The sequence below is a fragment of the Sus scrofa genome, chromosome 7, assembly GCF_000003025.6.
Source record: "Sus scrofa isolate TJ Tabasco breed Duroc chromosome 7, Sscrofa11.1, whole genome shotgun sequence".
In the NCBI taxonomy this organism is placed as follows: domain Eukaryota; kingdom Metazoa; phylum Chordata; class Mammalia; order Artiodactyla; family Suidae; genus Sus; species Sus scrofa.
In genome coordinates, this window is record NC_010449.5 from 37,654,528 (window position 1) to 37,678,049 (window position 23,522).

General features: G+C 39.0%; 1 protein-coding gene across 9 annotated transcripts in view; it reads left to right on the forward strand.

Annotated features, from left to right (window-relative positions):
* Positions 1,281-23,522, forward strand: part of UBR2 (ubiquitin protein ligase E3 component n-recognin 2) — a 129,494-nt gene continuing 107,252 nt past the window's right edge. For 5 of the 9 annotated variants that reach the window (XR_002345723.1, XR_002345724.1, XM_021098701.1 and 2 more), the window contains exons 1-2: positions 1,337-1,731; positions 10,947-11,206. Coding sequence is in view for 5 of the 9 variants with exons in the window: in XM_021098701.1 (XP_020954360.1) it covers positions 1,654-1,731; positions 10,947-11,206 (338 nt within the window). In the remaining 4 variants the exon portion in view is untranslated. Of the gene's footprint in view, positions 1,732-10,946; positions 11,207-23,522 lie in introns of all 9 variants that reach the window. The other 4 variants (XM_021098699.1, XM_021098700.1, XR_001297863.2 and 1 more) reach the window with 4 other exon arrangements.

A 23,522-nucleotide genomic window follows, 5' to 3' on the forward strand; every position in this document is an offset into this window, starting at 1 on the left:
GAGCAAAGAAGAAAAGAATGTTTCAAGATCTCTCATTTAATGTCTCTCATTCTCATACATACGCATACTTTTTTTCTGGATAGAATCATAATAGGATATTAAAAATGCTTTTCCTTGGGGAAAGGGACTTGGGGTAAAAGAGGCACAATTTTCATTTTTTTCTTTCAAAATATTTCCCTTCAGTTTGAATTTATAATCCTATACATATATTACTTTTACGTTTTTAAAAATGATAACAAGGGTTATTTGTACTGTGAGATAATGGGTAACTTTTATTAAAAAAATTTAGTTAATATTATACTATTGTTAACAGCAATAACAGCAAACCAAGTCCCATATCTGGATTGGATCAGAACATTTTTTGCCTAATTCACAATTTCTTTATGGGAATAAATTAGCAGTCTCATAAAATGTGCAAGCAATTTTCTGATAAACTCTAAAGGAATCGAAAATTTGTTCTAAGAAACCCACTCACCCATATGCCAGTCAAGAACCTAATTACTTCTACCCAAATGCAATTTTCTTATCTAACAATGATTATCTATTTCTACACAATATCCCTATCAAGAGTAAATCTTTGAATTAGCTTGGTAGACTCCTTCTCCTTTGCAGCAAGATTTGTAATAATTTTTTTTTCCTGAGGCATGCATAAGTTCCTGGGCAGGTATCCAACCCTCACCACAGCTGTGACTAGAGCAGGAACAGCGACAATGATGGGTCCTTTAACCGGTAGGCCACCAGGGAACTCCCAAGATTTGAAATAAATTTTAATGAACGGTCTTAACTAAATCACTTGGAAATACATCCTTTAACAGCGTTTTAAAACGGCATGTTTTCGAGACCTTCAAAAACGTGGAAAATGTACACCTCGGTCACCAATCTAACGGAAAGAGGGGTTGATGGCTGATGGCCATAGAACTATACGAATAGAACTAATTCATTCATTCGACAAGTATTTGAGTTCGCACGTATGCCAGGCTTTCGTATTCGAGTTCTACCACGTGCTAGGTACGGTTCTAGGCTTGCGGGACAGAAATACGAACAAACGGTGTTGGGGGAATAAAACTACGGTACCCCACAGTATCTCGCGCTTCTTCCTCTTCCCGGGTGGGCGCTTCTCGCCACTAATCTCTTCCCATGATTCCAGCCGTGCGGAAAAGCCCCGCCCGCTGGTGTGCCATTTGCCTAGTCTCTTAGGAAGAGATGGACTACAACTCCCATAGTGCCATAGTGGGGCTCCTTGTAAGGGCTCCACCTCTACCCCCCCCAACCCCGGCCCTATGGAGGACGACTACAGTTCCCAGGGTGCTTTGCTTCCTATTTTGGGTGTAATTGCTTCTTTCCTGGTGCCGGACGCGGTAGAAGCGATCAAGAGTGCCAGGCCCGGGGTTCTCTGTGTCCTTCCCCGGGGTAGGGACGAGGCAGTGTCTTGACTTTTGGGCGCAGGGCCCAAGAGGGAGCGCGGGAGGCACCGTCCCTCCTGTACGCCTCACCTCACGCTACTCTCCGTCTTCTCCGACTTCCGCCGCCTGGACGGCTCCCGACCGACCGCCCGGGGCAGAGGTGGAAGTCTCGGACGCGGGGGCTGTGGCGAGGCCGCGGCCCTCGGAGCGGAGATAGCAGCGTCAGCGCTGGGGAAGCGCAGGAAGGAAGATGGCGTCGGAGCTGGAGCCCGAGGTGCAGGCCATCGACCGGAGTTTGCTGGAATGTTCGGCTGAGGAGACCGCGGGGGTGAGTGCCGGGACCCGGGCGGAGACGTCCGGCTGTCGCAGGCCGCGCCCCGGGGGAGGAACCGACTCCTGGAAATCCGGGAGCTGCCGGGCCCGGACTTGGGGTGACGACCGCGCCGGCTTCTCGGTTCTCGCCCTGTGGGTAACGGCCCAGGGAGGCCCCAGATTCTGCTCCTGTCCTTCTGTCTTTATCCACAAATAGCCCGCAAGTCTGCTGGATGCACAGCCACCTTCACGTTCCTTTTCGCGCTTCCATTATTTCTCCCAGGAAGTCCCTAACCCAGGGCCTTTGCCTTTTATGCCAACTCTTGGAAGATAGGAGGGAGAGACGCTTCCTGGTGCTTGGGGTACTTTATCCCTTCTGCTTCCTTTTCCTGAGATAAGCTGAGCCTTGCCTCCTCCTCTGAAACCTGCTACCTCACTTTGTTTCTGGGACCGCTCTAGGCACCGAAGGATGCAAACGATATCGTTCTTCCTCTTTACCCTGTTTTGTGCGTTTTTGCACCTGTTTGGTCAGTCGACAGCGTTGATGAATGTGCAGAAAGTAGTGTCTTGACACGTTTACTGAGATTGAGAAAGTAGTGGTGGAGACTGGGAGATTAAAAATAATTTTTCCAGGAGTTGGGGGTAGTTGGGTGGATAAACGAACATTATATAACTTTGAGAGAACAACTCTTAGTAAATGGATGCTAATAATGTGAAGTTTGGTCATGGTATAGTGGGGGCAGTTATGCCCCAAACTTAAAGCATTCAGACCCAGTATTGTACTGAAACTGTAATATGAATATGCTTGTATAAGTAGCAGAGTTGTAAAATAATTAACAAAACTTTATGGCATCTTTCCTTAAGAACACGGAACACCTATTAGAACAGATCGTTCGGAATGATTAAGAATGGACCCAAACAGCTGAGGCCCCACCTCTAAGGCCTTGGATTTAAAAAGCTGCTAGGAAGGGAGTGACCTTTGAACACAAGTCAACAATCTGAATGTTAGGAACAAAATTTCAGTGGTGTTCTGTAGTGAGTTATTTCGGGGTGAATTGATGACAGTAAAGTTGTAGTGGAAATAAATCACAGGAATAGAGGTGAAACATTTGAAGAAATACATTGTTGAATGATGAGTCTTTGTTTTTTTGTTTGTTTTTTAGTCTAGATGTGTTTTCATTTACTTTCTGCTTAATATTGCAACAATCCAAGGATTTTCCCCACCTGCCTTTCATTTATAAAGAGACTTGAAAAAGAAAATGAAAGTAAATAGTAAAATGGTAATGACAGTTACTGCCTATCCATGTCATCCTGTCAGTACCCATATTGACATCTAATCTCCTCAAAAAAAATTTTTTTTTTACTCCTACGGAGTTTTGTTGACCGAGCGATACAGGTTATGCACTCTAGTTTCCAAATTCTGCAAGTGCAAACTATTAAGTAATTAGAGCCTCTCCAATTTGTTGTGGTTCCTGAGGAAGCTAGTTTAAAACCGCTGCTGGAGACCAACACTCCTAGTCCTTGTGCAGTGAAATTCTCACGCAGGTATAGTAGAGGAAATTAAGGGAAATGCAATCAGAATTTATTAATTTGGCCTTAGTTTGAGTTTGTGAAGATCACAAACTCTGTTCTAGTTTTCTCTTTTCCTTGTTAGAGTTGATTCCGCACATATGACTTGCCCAGCATTTCTTAAGTCTGCCTCCATTTCATGCTCCACAGATTTGATTATATGTTCCCATAGATGATTATGACTTAAGAAGTACATATATCATTTTTCCCCCAAGTATGAAAGTAATCATATTCATTATAGAAGTTTTATGTAGTTTTGTATCTACATTGGTTACCTTATGCTTTGAAATTTTCAGTAGTTTTATATATAATTCACATAATCTTACAATTCAATTCAGTAGTTTTTAGTATATTCAGAGTTGTGTAGCCATCACCACAATCAATTTTAGAACATTTTTATCATCCTAAAAAAGAAATCCAATACCTGTTATCAGTCACTTCCTATTTTCCTCTAACCTCCCAAACCCTAGGCCGGTACTAACCTATTTTTTGTCTGCATTGATTTGTCTATTCTTGAAATTTCAAGTAGACAGTAAATAGAATCCTATAATATGTTGTCTTTTGTGACTGGCTCCTTTCACTTAGGTAGGGTTTTTAAGGTTTGTCCATGTTTTAGCGTGTATCATCAATACTTCATTCCTTTTTACTGCCAGATAATAGTCCATTATGTGGATATACCATATTTTATTTATTCATTCATCACTTGATGGAGATTTGGGTTGGTTCCACTTTGGTGAGATTTTGAACTGTGCTACCGTGAACATTTGTGTACACTTTCTTGTGGGGATGTATGTTTTCATTTCCCTTGGGCGTATATCCAGGATTGGAATTGCTGGATCAGGAATTGCTAAACTGAAGCGGCTGTATCATTTTACCTTACCAGCAGAAGTGAAGGTTTCAGGGGGCTTTGCCACATCTTGCCAACATTTATTAAATGTTGATTCTAGCCATTTGATTCTAGCCATTCTGTTTGCTGTGAAGGGGTAGCTATCTCATTTTAGTTTTGAATTGTATTTCCCTGATGACTCATGATGTTTGACACCTTTTCATGAGCTTATTGGCTATTTTTATAACTTCTTTGGAAGTGTCAATTCAGTTCTCTAGCCTATTTTAAAATTAGATTATTTTGTCTTTTATTACTGAGTTGCTGTTATTTTGATTTGAGAATGCTTTTACTTCATTTCTAGAACCCTTAATATGAGTTGTTTAAAATTTTCCTTTTTTCTCATTTTTTTTAACGTAGTTCTTAAAACTTCCATTTTAGCTCTAGCAATTGTTTTAGATTGTTGTTTCATAATTATCTTACACATTGGTTATCCTTGTACAAAAGCAAAATCAAATTGGTTAAAGAATACAGTTTTAATTTGGTATAGAATAATAATTAGTCACTCTGATAAAAGGCTAACCCCTAGGGATTCTTTCATTTTTATGTTTATTGTACTTGCTCTCTATCCCAAGGCTGAAATTTAGCTTTCAAAAAAGGAAAGCTCTTGGAAACATTGTCATAACATGTTTACTTAGTGGAATGAGTTGACAGTTTCTCTACTTCCCTTATCAAGGACTTCTGATAAGGTAGTGCTCATTACTCTGTTGTGCCTACTAGTGACAGCCACAAGTGTCTGACATAAAGACAGATTAACATGCAGCCAAATTAGAAATCTCAGTAATTTTTACAGTTAGCTTATGTTAGTGAGAACTAATATAAAAAGCTATAGCTTTTCTTTTGAGAAATATGTAAGCCATTCTGAAAGGCAGCCAGAATTTTTTTCTTCTTGCTCATTTTCTCTTTACAATTAAAAAAAAAAATCTATACTGTTGCCTGTCACTAATTCAATATCTCTGGTATAGGATTTTCATGTACAAGTACTTTGTTTTATATATTAAGTGTTGAAATTTAATGACATTAAAATGCCTGTCATAAATCCCAGATTTGTTAGGTAGTTTTAAATTTGGAACATATGCCTGCCCTTTTTGAACCACATTTTTGTGGCTTGTTAGTAATTTAAAATAATAAGCAATAAAAGATAAGTTAGTGAAATGCTTGTTTTAATATTAATATATTTTATAGAAGGTGACTTTTTTTTTTTTTTTTTTTTTTTTTTAATGGCTGCCTCCACAGCAGATGGAAGTCTCAGGCCAGCCATTGATTGAATCCAAGCTGTGGCAGCCCCGCAACCTTTAACCCACTGTGCCAGACTGGGGATCGAACTCCCACTCCGGGCGGCTGATTTTTTTTTTTTTCCTTAACCAGAAGCTAATATTAGTTTCTGATTTTTTTTTTTTTTTTGTCTTTTTACCATTTCTAGCGCCGCTCCAGTGGCATATGGAGGTTCCCAGGCTAGGGGTCTAATCGGAGCTGTAGCCGCTGGCCTACACCAGAGCCACAGCAACGTGGGATCCGAGCCGTGTCTGCAACTTACACCACAGCTCATGGCAACGCCGGATCCTCAACTCACTGAGCAAGGCCAGGGATCGAACCTGCAACCTCATGGTTCCTAGTCGGATTCGTTAACCACTGAGCCACGATGGGAACTCCAGTTTCTGAATTTTTTGTTCAAAAAAATATATGAACATATTTGACCCATCAGTGTCCTTGGAGCCACAAGACAACATAATTTCTTTTAGAAAGCATTACCTTTTATCTTCCCCGGATTGAAATTCTGCAGAGGTGAAGTCTTAAGAGAAATGGGAACCTAAAATATAAGAAAAATTAAAAATTGCTTTTAAAATAAATCTTTAAATATGTTGTAAGATGGAAGCCTAGTTTCCTAAGGTCATGGAGGTGAATTCTTGATTTATTTATTTATTTTTTTTTTTTTGCTTTTTAGGGCCACACCCGAGGCTTGTGAAGGTTCCCAGGCTAGGAGTCTAATCAGAGCTACAGCTGCCAGCCTACACCAGAGCCACAGCAACATCAGATCCAAGCCAAGTCTGTGACCTACACCACAGCTCACGGGAACACCAGATCCTTAACCCGCTGAGCAAGGCCAGGGATCGAACCCGAAACCTCATGGTTCCTAGTCAGATTTGTTTCCGCTGCGCCACAGCAAGAACTCCTTTTTTTAGAATTCTTGAAACTTAAAGCTTAATTTTTCATCCATAAACAAGAAATCACTTAGGATAATTTGACTGCCTTCTTTCATATTGAAATAGAGTTTGCTGACAATGAGTGAAAACCCCTTGGATGTGGCCAACATGTTTTATAGCTCAAAGAATTAGATTCTGCTTTGCTTTTTGGTTGACTCTGCCTTTTGCTATTGACTACCTTTTTTTTTTTTTTTTTTAACTCATCCTTTACTGAAGAGTGTGTGTGTGTGTGTGTTATTTTGATTTAGAGCCACTCCTCCTTTTGGAGAAAATCCTTAAACCTGGGAATTGTCTCCAAAGAAGTACTGTTTTAAGAATAATTTAGGGAGTTCCCGTCGTGGCGCAGTGGTTAACAAATCCGACTAGGAACCATGAGGTTGCGGGTTCGGTCCCTACCCTTGCTCAGTGGGTTAACGATCCGGCGTTGCCGTGAGCTGTGGTGTAGGTTGCAGACGCGGCTCGGATCCCACGTTGCTGTGGCTCTGGTGTAGGCCGGTGGCTACAGCTCCGATTCAACCCCTAGCCTGGGAACCTCCATATGCCGCGGGAGCGGCCCAAGAAATAGCAACAACAACAACAACAGAAAAGAATAATTTAGTCTCTTTCCTACTTGCTTAAAGTAAACACAGCAAAATTAATAATGTTTGAAAAGGATTATTTCACTTCAGGGGTGAAAACTTTCACAGTTTTCAGTATAAGCTTCCATCTAGCCCCTTAACTTATGAACAAGATTTTTACATTTTTTGGAAAAGTTTTCTAAAATTTGAAACTGACTAGAGAGTTAGTATATACCACTTCATGAATATTTAAAATCTTTCTTATACATGTTGTTTTTCAAAGGGAGGAAGTGGTCTGAATATTGTGCAAGTAATAGTTAAAATGAAGACATTATACTCTCTGGTGTTAGACATCACTTGAATATAAACTCTTTTTTAACAGGGATTTAATTTGAAAGTTAGATTGTAATCTGTAGGTAAGCAGTGGACCTATGAGTTAGCAGGTGAGTTTACTGCATTTTTGTAGAAGTGAGTTGTTTCATGTTTTCTGATTTCATATTTTTACTTCATTTAGAGCTAAAATGAGTCAGTTGCAATTATGCAAAGAAGTGAGGAAGACAAACACCTAGATGGAATTGACATGGGAGGCAGGAATAAATAAAGGACAGAATACAGGGGAAACTAGAAAGGGAAAAGAAGGGAGATGGTTTGAAGGATGCCTTGTATAGGGTTTATTCAGTTTAGTGTTTAGAGACTGCGAGCCTGGATCTGCTTTCTTTCTGCTTTCATTAAAGCCATGTGGAACATCTTTCTGTAATGCCAATATCAAGTGACAATCAGTAGTGTAAACATATTTATGGTCATTTAGTTAGCAGATTTTACTAAATGCCCACTGGGGCTTTGTTCTGTTTTAGATCTGGGGGTATGGGAATAGATGGGGGTGAGGAGTGGGCCGAGAAGGCATCTTAGAGAAAGTGAAATATAAACTGAGATCTGAAGAATGAGTAGGAAATAGCCCTGTCAATTGGAGAGAGAGGAACAATACAGTTGAGGAAAAGGAGACTGGAGAGTATGATACAAGGTAGAGGGCTCTATAAACCATGTCAGGGAACTTTACTTGATCCTAAATCAAGGGGAAGCTGAATGACATGATGGGATTGGCATTTTGCAGGCAACACTCTGGTGGTGAGTTGGAAAAGGGACTGTAGGGGGGCAAGACTAGCGGGGATTACCGGTTAGGACGTGATTGCACTTATCCTTGCCAAAGACAGGAGTGGGAGTTTGGACTAGGGAAGTGGAGGTATTGCCAGTGGAGATGGTGGGAGGGAAATAGATGGATTCAGCAGATATTTACGAGGCCAAATACATGATTGGATGTTGGGGTGAGGAAGAAAGATTTCTATGTTTTTCTAATTTGAATACCTGGGTAGATACTATTGTCTAAAATAGGGAAATGGGGGAGATCCCATCATGGCTTAGCGGTTACAAGCCCGACTAGTGTCCATGAGGATGCAGGTTCGATCCCTGGCCTCGCTCAGTGGGTTAAGGATCTGGCGTTGCTGTGAGCTGTGGTGTAGGTCAGTGGCTATACTCTCATTCGACCACAAGCCTGGGAACCTTCATGTGCTGCAGGTGTGGCCCTAAAATGACAAAAGACAATAAAATAGGGAAATGGGGAAAAGAGCAGGTTTTGTTGGGGTTTTTTTCCCAGTGGTGTGAGAAATCATGTGTTCAATTTTGAACAGATTAAGTTGGTGTCTGAAAGGAAAAACTATCTTCTGTTTCTTTCTACTCTCACACCAGTACTCCTGGCCACCAAATGTGTGTGTGTGTTAGCAGGGGAGGGGGCTATTCCCACACCAAGCAGTTCTCTCATTCTCTGCAGACACCAACTGTGTCCTATAATTTAGTCAGTTCTGACACTAAACACCTGGAGTTAGCATCAGATTCCACAGATTCAGGGCTCAGTCTATAAGACTGCCCCCCGCCCTGCGCGCGCCCCACTGCTTCAGATGCCAGTACAAGCACTGGGTTCTCAGGTTACCCACAGCTTAAGTTGCAAATAGGGGGAGTTCAGTAATTTGCTAGAATGGTTCATAGAACTTGGATAAACTGCGTATTTACTACATTACTGGCTTATTATAAAATGATACAATTCAGGAACAGCCAGATGGAATAGAGCAAGGTATATGAGGGGGTTATGGAGCTCCCATACCCTCTCAGGGCGCTCCAGCTCCTCTGTGTGTTCATCAAACAGGAAGCTCTCTGAACCCCCACATTTAGAGATTTTTATGGAGGCTTCCCACCTCCACGGGCATGATGATCACATCATTGGTCCTTAATGATTAACTCTACCTCTAGTGCATCTTGCTTCCCTAAAGTTTGTTGGAGGTGGAGCCTGTAAGTACCAACCTACTCATCACATGGCTAGTTCCCCTGGCAACTAGTACCTAGGGGGTTTCCAAAAGTCACCTCTGTAACACCAACTCAGGTCAGGTTGAAAGGGGCTTATTATGAATAACAAGACACTCCTTTCACCTTTACTTCACTTGTCACTTAGGATATTTCAAGAGTTTTAGAAGCTCTGTTGGGAGTGGGAAGAAAACCAAATCTTCCTGCCTGCCTGCCTTCCTGTCTGTCTTCCCTCCCTCTCTTCTTCCTTCTTTCCTTCCCTCCCTCCCTCCTTTTTTTCTTTCTCTTTTTCTCTCTTTCTTTCCCTCCCTCCCCATGATGTATGGAGTTCCTGGGCCAGGGATCAGATCCCAGCTGCAGTTTTGACCTAAGCTGCAGCAACATCAGAGAGGGGCTGGGAATCGAACCTGAATCCCAGCACTCCCAAGATGCTGCCAATCCCGTTGCACCACTGCAGGAACTCCTATATTTCTAATTGTAAGTTCTACTATTACAGTATCTATTAGATATCTATGTATAATTATCTCAGGTAATAGCATGTAAAACTTTGGGGGTAGGGAAAAGTGGCTTTTTAAAATGTTTTTAGGAGTTGTAGCACAGTAGTTAACGAATCCGACTAGGAACCATGAGGTTGCGGGTTCGGTCCCTGCCCTTGCTCAGTGGGTTAACGATCCGGCGTTGCCGTGAGCTGTGGTGTAAGTTGCAGACGCGGCTCGGATCCCGCGTTGCTGTGGCTCTGGTGTAGGCCGGTGGCTACAGCTCCGATTGGACCCCTAGCCTGGGAACCTCCATATGCCGCGGGAGCGGCCCAAGAAATAGCAATAGCAACAACAACAACAACAAAAATAAATAAATAAATAAATAAAATGTTTTTAATAGGGAGCGCAAAGGAGAAAGGGCTTATAGAGAGGTTGATCAGGGAAAAAAGTCATGATGGAACAAAAGTCTTCCGTGGACTGACATTCATAAGAGACTGGCATGTCATTTATTAATCATTGAGAAGTACAATTAGTGTATTTGCTGTTCATGTTTACTGTATGGTCTTCCTATCAGCAAACTGGCAAGAGAATCCAAATCTCAATCAGAATATCATTTGAGCAGAGCATTAGAAATTAGAAAGGAAGTCATATGGGCTCAGTGGCTAATGTCTTATATGGTGATTTGTTGTGGTCATTTTCCTGTGTAGCCTATGGAAATTTGCTTCAGGAGCTATTTTGAGGAGATGGGCTCATTTCACTTTAATTTTACTTTCACTTTAAATAAAGTAGAATTCTAAAACACTGGACATTTTGGTACAATTCTAAATGAATTTTACCCTTTTTGGGAAGAAGACATTCAATGATGAATGTTGCCAACAAAAATAATAAACAAAACAACAAATTAAAAATTTATTATCTTTTTATACCTAAAAGATAATAAATTTATTCAAATTAGCAGTTTATTAAAAGAATGTATATATGTATGTGTGACTAGGTCACTTTGCTGTACAGTAGAAAATTGACAGAACACTGTAAACCAGATATATTAGAAAAAATAATCATTTTTAAAAAGGTAAAAAAAATAAAACTCATTACTTGCATAACCAAAAAAAAAAAAATTAGCAGTTTACTGACATTGTTTAAAACTTTTTTTCTTTTTTCTCTTTTTTTTTTTTTTTTTTTTAAAGAAATGGCTGCAAGCAACTGACCTCGCTAGAGAAGTATATCAGCATTTGGCCTATTATGTACCCAAAATCTACTGCAGGGGTCCCAACCCTTTTCCACAGAAAGAAGACACGTTGGCACACCAAGTTTTGTTGGGACCAATGGAATGGTACCTTTGTGGTGAAGATCCTGGGTTGGGATTTTCAAAACTTGAACAAACAAACAAACCGTCTCATCTTTGTGGTCGTGTTTTTAAAGTGGGAGAGCCTACATACTCTTGCAGGTAAAATATTGTCGTTTTCTTTCTTTCTTTCTTGTTTTTACTTCTTAAATTATGAAATATTTTATATATGTGTGTATGTATAATCTACACAACAAATATATACAGTTTAATAAATGAGTCTAAAAATGCATTATGTAATTATTTTTCAGGTCAAGAAATAGAGCATCACCAGCATTCTAGAAAGCTACTTGTGCTTTTTTCCTTCTCTATAACTAACTCCTACCTTGACTCTTGTAATAATTGCTTCCTTGCTTTTCTTGGTAGTTACAGTGATTCTTTTTGATATTTGAATTAGCCCACATTTGGCCTTTGGGAGCTCCATCCCACTAACTTGCTTCTTTGTCTTTCTCACATGCCTTCATTAGTCTTTGGGTGCATCTTTGCTTTCTGGCGCAGGATGTCCACACCTCAGTTTGTACTTACTCTGGCTCATATGTGGAATCAGCTATTTCTGCAGGGCATTTCCATTTGGTTGGGAATGTTAGTTAGAAACCATCATCTGGGTGTTATGTGTACTTGCTACTATTAGGTTGACTTTATTTTTGTTTTGTTTTAAATTTCTTGTTGAGAACTGAGTATACAAAGGTAGAAGATGGAGAAGAAGGTGCTCCATCTTCTTTATGACAATCTACTCCTATTTGTCTGAACTAATCATTGTTAACATACTCTTATGTATCCTTCCAGAAATTTTCTATGCACATACAGGCCCATATTTGGGGGCTGTCTTTTTTTTTTTTTTTTTTTTTTTTGATCAGCAACGAATAGATTTATTAGAATAGGACACTTGAGAGAGATGCAAACAGGCAGGCAAGGAGGCTCTCACTGGGGCCGTCTTTGTGTGTGTGTGTGTGTGTGTGTATGCAAACCTACATAGAAAAGAGAATATGTTAGATAGACCAGGCCAAATTTTCCTTTCTCTAACAAAAATCTTGATATTGACATCTGTCCATATTAGATTATATAGCTAGGTAATATTCCATTGTGTATCTATGTTATTGATAGAGGCACAGTGTAGCATTTTTTTCCTTAAGAGTTTTTCCCTGTACAATATAAACTTAATAAATTTTATAAGCTTAATTTTGGTTAAGACTCCTGGGTGTCTGTGGTAATCTTTTCTTTATCAACATGGTGCTGTTAGATCTAGTTTTTTATTTGTCTATACAAAAACCTCTTTGAGTCCTTTATTGATGTTTGGAACAATACATCTAGCTTAACCTCATAATTTACAGATGAAGAAACTGAGATCCAATTATTCCAGTGATGTCCTTTATAGCAAAAAGATCCACTTCCAAAGCATGCATTCATTTTGGGTTTTTTTGTCTTTTTGCCTTTTCTAGGGCCTCTCCTGCGGCATATGGAGGTTCCCAGGCTAGGGGTCTAATCGGAGCTGTAGCCACCGGCCTCTGCCAAAGCCACAGCAATGCCAGATCCAAGCCACATCTGCGACCTACACCACAGCCCACTGAGCGAGGCCAGAGATCAAACCTGCAACCTCATGGTTCCCAGTCGGATTCATTAACCACTGAGTCACGACGGGAACTCCCAGAGCGTGCATTTGAATGTCATGTCTTTTAATCTTCAAATCTGGAATGTTGCATCGGTTTTTCTTTGACTTTTATGATCTTGGCACTTTTAAAAATTATAGGCCATTGATTTTGTAAATGTCCATAAATTTGCATTGATGATCATGGTATAATCATGATATGCTTTATGATTAGAGTCAGGTTGCCTCTTTCACAGGAATATCGCAGAAATCACGTTCTCATTGTATCCTGTGTAGCATATGATTTTGATTTGGTTCAGTAACTCTTTAACCTTAATCACCTGATTAAGGGGCCATCTGCATGGCTTCTTCACTGTAAAGTAACTCTTTTTCCTTCTGTAATTAGTAAGTGTTTGTTTAACAGTTACTTTAAGACTACTAACCATCCTGTTCCTTATCAAATGTTCATTTTATTAATTTATTTATGTCAGTATATATTCATGGAGTCCCATTATTACTGTGGTCAAAATTGTTTGAGATTTGACCAGTGGGAGGCCCTTCAAGCTGTCCTTTATTCTTTTTCATGTTCCCATTGTTCTTTGTGCACTTCTTTTTTCTTTCTGACATTGGCAAGCTATTTCGGGCACATCTTGGGCTTTTTTCCCCTGCCCCAGCCTTGCAATTAACCATTTCTCCAAGAGCCTGGTTCTTTTTGTGAAGGTTAGTGTTCAGAAGTGAGATGCTAAATGTCCTTGTTGCTATTGATACGTCACTACTCCTAGGCCCTGTTGGTGAATCTGTGTATTTGTAGATCATGTGTTTACAGTGATCTCTCTAGTTGCAGTTCACAGGTTCTCCTTTTGCATGTTTTAACTCCCTTCTCTGATGAACATGAGTCTCATCCTGGAAGTACTTAATTGATTATTCCTCTGTATGCAACCATTCTTTTGCTGCTGTTGTCACTGTCATCCAGCTCTGTGTAGTTGCCCTCCTTATCCCAACTGAGCTCCATACCCCATGTTGGACAATAATGGCCTTCCCCCAATACCTTATTAGGGCAGATCTGAAGTCTTTAAGATGCATAGTCCTTAATCCAAGTCATGGCCTTGTTGGTATCTCATCATGGTGTCTACCTTGACCAGAAATCCAAAGTGTTCTAGCACTGCTTGTTGGGCTTCAAGTATCTGAGTCCCACTCTCAACTCCATAGCAGCAGCTCTTCAGTGAACTTGAAGAGTGTTGCCCCATGTGTGTGCAGCCAAGAATTCACTCTCTGGTACATAGATTTCTATCCCTTTCTGACCCCTCCTATCCTGTACACATTTTCCCTCTCTGGTACCCTGACGCATGGTTTCTAACTATTTTATCTGCCCTGGATTCTGATCTAGTCTCAGTGGCGCAAAATCTTCCTGTTCTGCTTAGGTTCTAGCTTGCTGTGACACAGGTGGGAATTTACTTCCTTAGTGAGAGGCAGGGACATCATGGGACTCAGCTCATGAATTTCCCTTCTCTTAGTGATTGCAGCCTAGTGCTGCCTATTGATTGCCTGGAAATAGTTGCCTCATGTAGTCATCTAGATTTATGGTTGTGTACAGTGGAGGACTAGTTCAGTACCAATTATAGTGCCATAACAAGAAGTAGAAGTCCCAAAACTTTTTTTTAATTAATTTTTTATTTTTTTTAGGGCCACACCCGTGGCATATGGAGGTTCCCAGGCTAGGGGTCCAGTCAGAGCTGCAGCTGCTGGCCTACGTCACAGCTATGCCAGATCCAAGTGGCATCTGCATCCTATATCACAGCTCACAGCAGTGCTGGATCCTTAACCCACTGAGTGAGGCCAGGGATCAAACCCACAACCTCATGGTTCCTAGACGGATTTGTTGCCACTGCGCCACGACGGGAACTCCCTAAAACATTTTTTAATAAAGCATGTCACTTTGTTGAGTGCCTTCTAGGCACCAGATTTAATGTTAAGGGTTTTATATATAATCATGTTTAGTCCCGTAAACTTCTGAGATAATATCCCTAAGGAAACTGATGCATAGCCTGGTTAAGTGACTTGCCTGCAGTCATAAAAATTGAAATCAGGACTCTGACTCTATAAAGTCCATGTTCTTTTCATTTTATTTTATTTTTTTGATTCTTAATTATTGGTCTCTAATGAATTTTTCACTTATACTCAGTAAAATGAAGAAAGAAATTTGGAAAAAGTGCTAATTTTATCTTGCAACTAAATTTATTTCTTAAATTCTGAGAAATGATCTTTGTTATTAAAATATTAGTTTGTGTTACAAAGGCAATGAACTAGGTTTAGTTTTTTGGTTGATTTTTGTTTGTTTTTTAATGGTGGCACCTATGGCATGCCGAAGTTCCTGGACCAGGGATCAGATCTGCACCACAGCTGTAACCAGAACCACAGCAGTAACAACATCACATCCTTCACCTGCTGAGCCACCAGAAACTCCTAGGTTTTTTGGTGGTTTTTTTTTTTTGGCCATGCCCACAGTATGCAGAAGTTTCTGGGCCAGGGATCAAACCCAAGCCACAGCAGGGACAACACTGGATCCTTAATACACTGAGCCACCAGGGAACTCTAGTTTTTTAATGTTTTCAGGGAAAAAAAAATTAAGCAGCCTTTGCTTTGATCACTGGTCCCTGAAACTTGGACATCTGGGGACTACTACACAGTAGCACTCTAATTCCTAAGCAGAAAATCAAGTTGTATTGCAGTACTGTCTCTGTACTACAAAGTACATGCAGAATATTAAATAAAAATCATTTTGGGGCTGGAAAAAGCTTTTGGTGACTCAAAATTGGGACTTGTCCTGAATCCTTTTTCTCTTTCATTATTACCAGTTAAACTAATCTGTAAGCTACTTTTTACCAGTTACAGATGTTTGCCTCAGACATACTAGGTGCTCAGCAAATATTTGTTGAACAAATGTTTGCTGTATTGTTCAAAGTAGAGAGGACAGTTTTATAAAGATGTTATTTTGCTCTACTTTAGTTAAATTACTTGAACATTCCTATTTTTAGCATATTTCCATTCGTTTCCAGAGGCAGCATCATATTTATCATAAACCAGGTACTTTCTAAGATGTTACCCATGATTATGTATAGGTAATCCTTCCCATTTTGGATTTTAAAACTTCTTGTCCAAGGCAGTTAATTAATAGGGCAGCTGGTGCTACAGGTATACAATACATTAATCTCTCTTATGAGCATAACTCCCATCTCATTTTGTCTTTTAACCATGGATACAGTTTTCAGGACTAACTACAGTTAGTCCTAGGAATCCCATATTTGTCTGTGTGGGGGTTCATCCTGGGGGAGAATAGGTTGAGTGCAGGTTTTAATTTCTTTATAGGGAGGCCTTGATTAAATTGACAGAGTTCTGAGATCTTTCATTACTAGAAAAGAGGAAGTAGGAAGAATCTTATTTTCAACAGTGATTGTGGAATAGGCTCTTGTGTTTGAAGGAATGAAGACAGGATGAGAGGAGGAGGAATATATTTATTCCTTCAGTGAAAGTGGTGCTCTTTGCCTGTGTTTGAAAATGAAGTTTGCCCAAAGGATTTGGGGGTGAAACTGAGAAAAGGATGATCTTAAGTAGAGTTCCTGGATATACATGGTCGAGTTTGAACTTGAGTGTCAGTCTGGAGTTTTCTCTGAGATATAATTTCATTTTAGTAGGGCGTGAAGGTATAGCTTAATCCATTCATACCTATTCTGAGTGTTCTAATTGCATATTTAGAGGATGTATAGAATCAATGAAAAAGAAGATAACCTTGGGTAGGGGGATTGCCTGATGGTGTGAGTAGAGAATTTTTACTTTTGTGACATCCATCTAAAGGGTCGCAAGGATACTTTTATTAAGGACAGAGAACACCAAGAATAGCTTTAGCCACTGCTTTTAAAAAATTGACCTGAAAAACCAATAATAGGCAAAACATGGCGTTCATTTGGTTCTTTTTCTCCAGAGGTACAAAAGTGCTCCATTCATCCTCTAATTTCCCTGTTCCCTTTTCCAGAAGTGACTGCTGTTACTAGTTTCTCGTGTGTTTGTCTGGATATTCCATGCCTATGTAAGCATTTATACGTTTTTCATTAAATGCTAGCATACCACATAAAAACTGCTTTCACCTTGCTTATTTCAGTTCAGATTTGTCCTTAGGATTGTTATATAACATTATATATGGAGAGAGTCGACTGTGTCTTATGTTTTTAATGGCTCATATTATTCTCTTGTATGGATGTTCTGTTCTTTACCTACTAGCCTTCTATTAGTAGACATTTAGGTTGTTTCTGAGATTGTTAATACTACATTATTATACTTTGTATATGTCTTTGTGCACATGTAGAAGTATACACCCAGGATACTTTCCTAGAAGTAGAATTTCTGGGCCAAACGATACTTGCATTTATTTATTTCCTTTTAGGGCCAGTATCAAAAACTTAACAAAATAAAAAGGAAATAATATGCTAGTTGAAGAAAGAAAGGCAGGGTGAGGGACAAACAATAAAACCGCTATGGTTCTGATGGTTCTGTCTTTTAGCCAGCCTGATGGAGAGAAGAAACCGAGAAAAAGAGGATAGGCTATGGCATCCAGAAAGAAGAGACAGATTGGCCAGTTCCTGAACTATTGAGAAAAGAAAGCAGTATCTGATGACCTACACTTGGACAAACAAGTAGCCTGGAGTGGGGGACAAGGATTAATATATAAGGGCCCCCCTAGGATTCTTGGGCCAGACTCTTAGACAGTATTTCTAAACTTTGTTGTTTCTTGAATTTGACCAACTCCAGGTTAAGGGCTCAGACTTCATAAGACTCTAAAATACCACTGCACACTTGGGGATCTCCAGAGCCATCTTCATTTCTAATCAGCTGGCTACAAATTCAGGCATCTCCATAGACTACCTTAGGTTGGATAATTCCCTAGAACAATTCACAGAACTCAGGAAAATGCTGTACTTATGATTAAAATTTTATCATAGCAAAAGTTTACAAATTAGAACCAGCCAAAGGGCAAGATTTCCAAATTCAAAGCTTCTGTTGTCCTCAGGGACATGCTGTCCTCCTAGCACATTAAGGCGTGATAATATACACAAGTATTGCCAGTCAGGAAAGCTTACCCGAACTTAGGTGTCCAGAGGTTTTATTGAGGTTTCATTGATGTGGACATAACTAATTGAATCATTGGTCACATGACTCAATATCCAACTTCCCTTCCCAGAGATGGGGCTAATATGTGGCTGAAAACTCCACTCCTCCAATCACATGATTGGTCTTTGCGATAAGGCCAACCTCTGCTCCAAGTATCTCTTTAGTATAAACTTTAAGATATGTGGGGGGTGGAGTGAGCGTGCATAACAAAGACACTCCTATCACATAGGAAATTTCAAGCATTTAGAGGTTACCTCCCAGGAACCCCAGGCAAAGTTCAGCCAAATTCTTTATTACACAGTTGTTGAGAAAGTAAATGAGGTCTTTTGTGTAGTACTTTCCACAATACTTGGTACATCATAAACTCTTGGTAAATGGCTGTGCTGGGTTCCTGAGGATGAATATCTTATGTTAAAAGTACATGTTCCCATGAAACCCAGTACCCTGGTAAAATGACATGGAGTCTGTTATTTGGAAAGATGAAATATGGTTATTGGCATTCTGGGGGAGTTTCTAAACTAGACCCTTAAGGATAAAAGTGATTAATGTCTTTGGATAAAGGTTTTCTTTAACCAGAAAAAATGAAATTCAGGAGTCTTTTATGGGTATTACTTAAAAAAGGAATCTATGAAGAGAATTAGGTTAGTTTTTCTGTTATTTGTTCTTAGTTTCTAAAATTGTTTAGGTCACAAATTACCTCACTGAAGCCCCTGTGATGTCAGAAAAAGCTATCTCTGTTTTCAAGCAGTAGGCTAAAAATTTCTGTATTTGTCTATACTTAGTTCTCTATTAGGAAAAGTATAGTCAAATTTAGCACTTGTTATTCCTTTCTAAATAGATGGTTATTCTTGGGGCAGTAATCTTAGTGCTAATTTTGATCATGACTGTGTATTTGACATTTTATAACCATTAAGAGAGGTAGAAGATTAGTAGAATTTGAAATCATACTTTGGTGTGAGGTTTAAATTTGAATTTGAATTTAACACCAAGTTAGATTCAGTTTCATCATTTTTGCCATGTAGTTAAATGAAGAACATCCTTTTTAACATTTAAAAACTTACTCCAAAAGGTTCTCTTGTGATGCAACAGGTTAAGGATCTGGTGTTGTCACTGCAGTGGCCTGAGTTGCTGTTTTGGCAGCAAATTCGATCCCTGGCGTGGGAACTTGCACATGCTGCAGGCACGGCCAACAAAAAAATTTTTAAGTGAGAGAACTTAATCCATGAATGTTATACATAACTAGAAGTTGGGATTGGGAGTTATGTTACCATCAGGTAGGAATATTCTTTAGCATATGTTTTCAGATTGAACTTTATGATGCTTTCTTATATACTTTATTTAACGGTTTTGCTTGTTTAATTTTTTTAAAACTCTGATTCTGTCAGTTATGATAAATGAGGTTATATGCTAAAAATAACAAACAACCCCTACAATCTCAGAGACCTTGAATACCCAGAATACATTTATCACTCAGACTGTGTGACCAGTACAGATAGTGGGGTTGATGAGTAGAGGGTTCACACTGTGTTACATCTCCAGAAACTTAGCGTAATACTTTTAGGGTTCACCACAGCAAGGGAAGAGTAGAGCTAGAGGATCTTGCACAGCAAATAAATTGCTCTCTTTCAGAAATGACAGCCATGCCCACATCCCTTTAGTGAGAACTAGATAGAAAGCCTCTGTCTGACTGCAAATGCAAAACAGGGCAGGGAAGTGTTAATTCTCCTGGGTCTGGAAGAGAGGCAGACTTGGAAGTGGATGAATTTTCATTGATTTTTAGGGATCTGGGAGTTATTTTTGCTCCCTCACAGAGTTGTTAGGAAAAAGTAAAGTAGTGTATATAAAAGCACTTTATATGCTTTTGGGAACTATAAGGAATTTTTATATGTAAGATTGTTTAAATACTCAGTCTTAAAATAAGTTAATGAGTGTGAGTAATAAATATCTTAAAAGAATTTGAGATAGTTTCATTCCCTTTCCGTCTGGAAATATAAAACTCTAATATGGAAGAACCACTTATTTCCAGTAAGAAGGGTTGTTTATTCAGTTTCATGCTTTTTAAAAAACTTAAACTCTAGATCTCTTCTTAGGAGAGTTCTATTTTAAGACTATTTCATTTTAACATGAATAGTCTAGAAATTGAAATCAGTATTGTGTTAGTTTAAAAAATATTGATTACCTCTAATTATGGATATGATACACAAATGAAGTTATATTGTATGTATTGTAAATGTGGCTTTCTTTTTCATGAAACAGTTTATCTCAGAGATCTTTTCCAATCCGTATATATAAATCTATGTCATTCTTATAACAGCTGATTTCCATAATAAGGACAGGCCATGATTTATTTGATTGCCATAATAATGAAATTAGAAATGGGAAACTTCTAGGATTTTTTTTTGCCTGTAGCAAACCATGCTACACTCTGTTTATACATGCCTCTTTTTATACACGGTTCAGTACTTTTCAAGGTAGATACCTAGAAATAGAATTTCAACAGTACGTATTGTCAGTGTGGCCTGCAAAATATTGGGATTTCCCTTGATTGTCTTGCTCTCCAGGATAAAATAACAGGGAGTGGATAGTTAATATCGCCTGGATAGTTTGGATTCATTGTCTAAAGTGAATCTTGTATTCTTGGTTTGGAGATTTGTCATCATTTTTATATATTATGCACCAGTTTGGTGTAAGATTGAACATAAGGGTACTTGGGGTGTAATATCAACTTTACATGTATGCCTTTATCCAGATGTTAGGAAATAGTAGAGCTATGAGTAAATCACTATGGAGTAATCCTTTCAGGTAAGGAAACTCGGATTTATATCACCAAAATTTTTCTGTTGATACCCTATTTGAATTCTTCATGCTTTTTTCAGAGGAAAATTTACGTATCCCAAAAGGCACAAATCATAAATGTACACTTTTGAAAATAGTTAACATCCTGTAACTCACATCCTACCAAGATAGAGAACATTTCCATCTGACTAGAAATTTCTTTCTTAATAGCTCTAGTCCCTGGGTAACCACTGTTCTGATATTTTCACCTTAGATTAGTTTTGTCTATTCTAGAACTTCATCAATGTGAATTCATACTCATTTGTGCTGGCTTCTTTTACTCAGGATAATGCATATCAGAGTCATCCACGATGCTATGATTATTAGAAATTGCTTCCATTTTTATTGCTGAATAATTTTTCATTGTATGAATGTACTGTATTGCCCGTAATCCATTGTCGTATTTATGGAACAATTGTTGTTTCAAATTAAGACTCATAAATAAAGCTATGACTTTTTCTAATCAATTCATTCTTTTTTTAGTGGCAATTTTAAATATTGAAAGGAAAATGGTAGTTCATTTCACAAATCATATGAGCTTATGCCAACAGTATTCTAAATGCAATGTATTAAAGTATTAGACATTATTATACTGTGCTTAACTCTTTCTATGTGTTTAAAACACCAAATAATAAATCCTGCACTATTAAAAATCTTCAGCTTTTTTTTTTGCTTTTTAGGGCCACACCTGCAGCATATGGAAGTTCCCAAGCTAGGGGTGGAATCGGAGCTACAGCTGCCAGCCACAGCCACACCAGATCTGAGCTGCGTCTGCGACCTACACCACAGCTCATGGCAGTGCCGGATCCTTAACCCACTGAGTGAGGCCATGGATCGAACCCACAACCTCGTGGTTCCTAGTTGGATTCGTTTCCACTGCCATGATGGGAACTCCAAAAATCTTCATCTTTTTATGATGCATTTCAGGAATATTAAGATGCCATTAATATTCCTAGACAGTCATGTAATAGGGTGAACATGCTTAGCTGATGAATTAGTTGCTGGCTATGGCCATATATAAACAAGTCTTTTTTGTGAACATATGTTCAATTTTTCATTGATAAATCCCCGGGAGTGGAATTGCTGTGTCAAAGGGCAGGTATTTTTGAACTCAATAAGATACTGCCAAAACTTTATTCAAAATGTTTTTTTGTCCTACCAGTAATGTTCCACTTGCCCCATATTCTCACCAACATTTAATGTTGTCAGTCTTTTAAATTTTAGCTATTCTATATAATGGTATCTCATTATGGTTTTAATTTTCTCTGATGACTAATGATGTTGGTGCAGTTTTATATGTGCTCATTGCCCATTCCTCTAACTTCTAAAGGTTTTGTCAAGTCTTTTGCCTGCCTCTTATTGGCTTTTTCGTCTTTTTATTATTGAGTTTTGGAGTTCTTTATATATTCTGGATACAAGTCCTTTGTCAGACATGTTTTGTGAGTATTTCCTCCCAGTCTCTGTCTTGCCTATATGGCATCTTTTGATGGCAGAGGTTTTAAATTTTGATGGAGTCTAAAAAAATTACCAATTTTTAAATTTTGTGATTGTTTCCTGTGTTAAATGTCGTGGAGTTCCTATTGTGGCTGAGTGGTAATGAACCCAACTAGTATCCATGAGGATGCAGGTTTGATCCCTGGCCTTGCTCAGTGGGTTAAGGATATGGCATTGTCATGAGCTGTGGTGTAGGTTGCAGACTCGGCTCGAATCTGGTGTTGCTGTGGCGTAGGCTGGCAGCTGCAGCTCCGATTCAACCCCTAGCCTGGGAACTTTAATATGCCCGTGAGTGGCTGTAAAAAGAAAAAAAAAGTGCCTTCTCCCAGGTGGCAAAGAAATTCTCCGTGTTTTCTTCTATAAACTTTGAAATTTTAGATTTTATGTCTGGGTCTGTGATCTCAGAACTGATTTTTTACTGCTTGAGGTGTAGGAGTTGAGCTTCATTTATTTATTACATGTGGGGATCCATTTGTTCTGGCACCATTTTTTCCTTTGCCCATTGAATTGCTTTGGTACCTCATCAAAAAGCATTTGACTGCATTAGTGTGGGTTTCAGAACACATTAATCAATTCCTTCATTGATATGGCTATTCCTTTTTGGTTGTTGTTGTTGGTTTTTTTTTTTTTACTTTTTAGAGCCACACCCTCAGCCTATGGAGGTTCCTAGGCTAGGGGTCTAATCAGAGTTGTAGCCGGCAGCCTACACCATAGCCACAACCACGCCAGGTCCAAGCCACATCTTTGACCTACACCACAGCTCACGGCATGTCGGATCCTTAACCCACTGGGCAAGGCCAGGGGTCGAACCTGTGTCCTCATGGATACTAGTCAGATTCATTTCTGCTGAGCCGCGACAGGAACTCTGTTATGGCTGTTCTTATGCCAGTAACCACATTAACTTGATTTCTGTAACTTTGTAGTAAACCTTTACTTGATTCCATTTCTTTTCCTTTAAAATTTCTTTTGTCTATTTCAAGTCCTTTGCATTTTATAGATTTTAGAATTAGCTTATCAATTTTTTTCAATTTTTATTTTTAAGAAAGACTACTGAGATTAGGATTGCATTGAATCTTCAGATTTGGGGAGAATTGATGTTTTCACAATACTGAGTTTTCAAATCCATGAATATCTTTACTTCTCCATTTACTAAGGTCCTCTTTAATCTCTTTTTAAAATGTCTTAAGGGTTTTTATTTAGAAGTTGTGCACACCTTTTATTATATTTTTTCCAAGTATTTTATGATGGTGTTTTTTTTTTTTTCCTTAATTTTAGTTTCAGTCTTCTGCAAGTACAAAGAAATGGAGTTGGTTTCTGATATTGATCTTGTGTCCTGTAGCT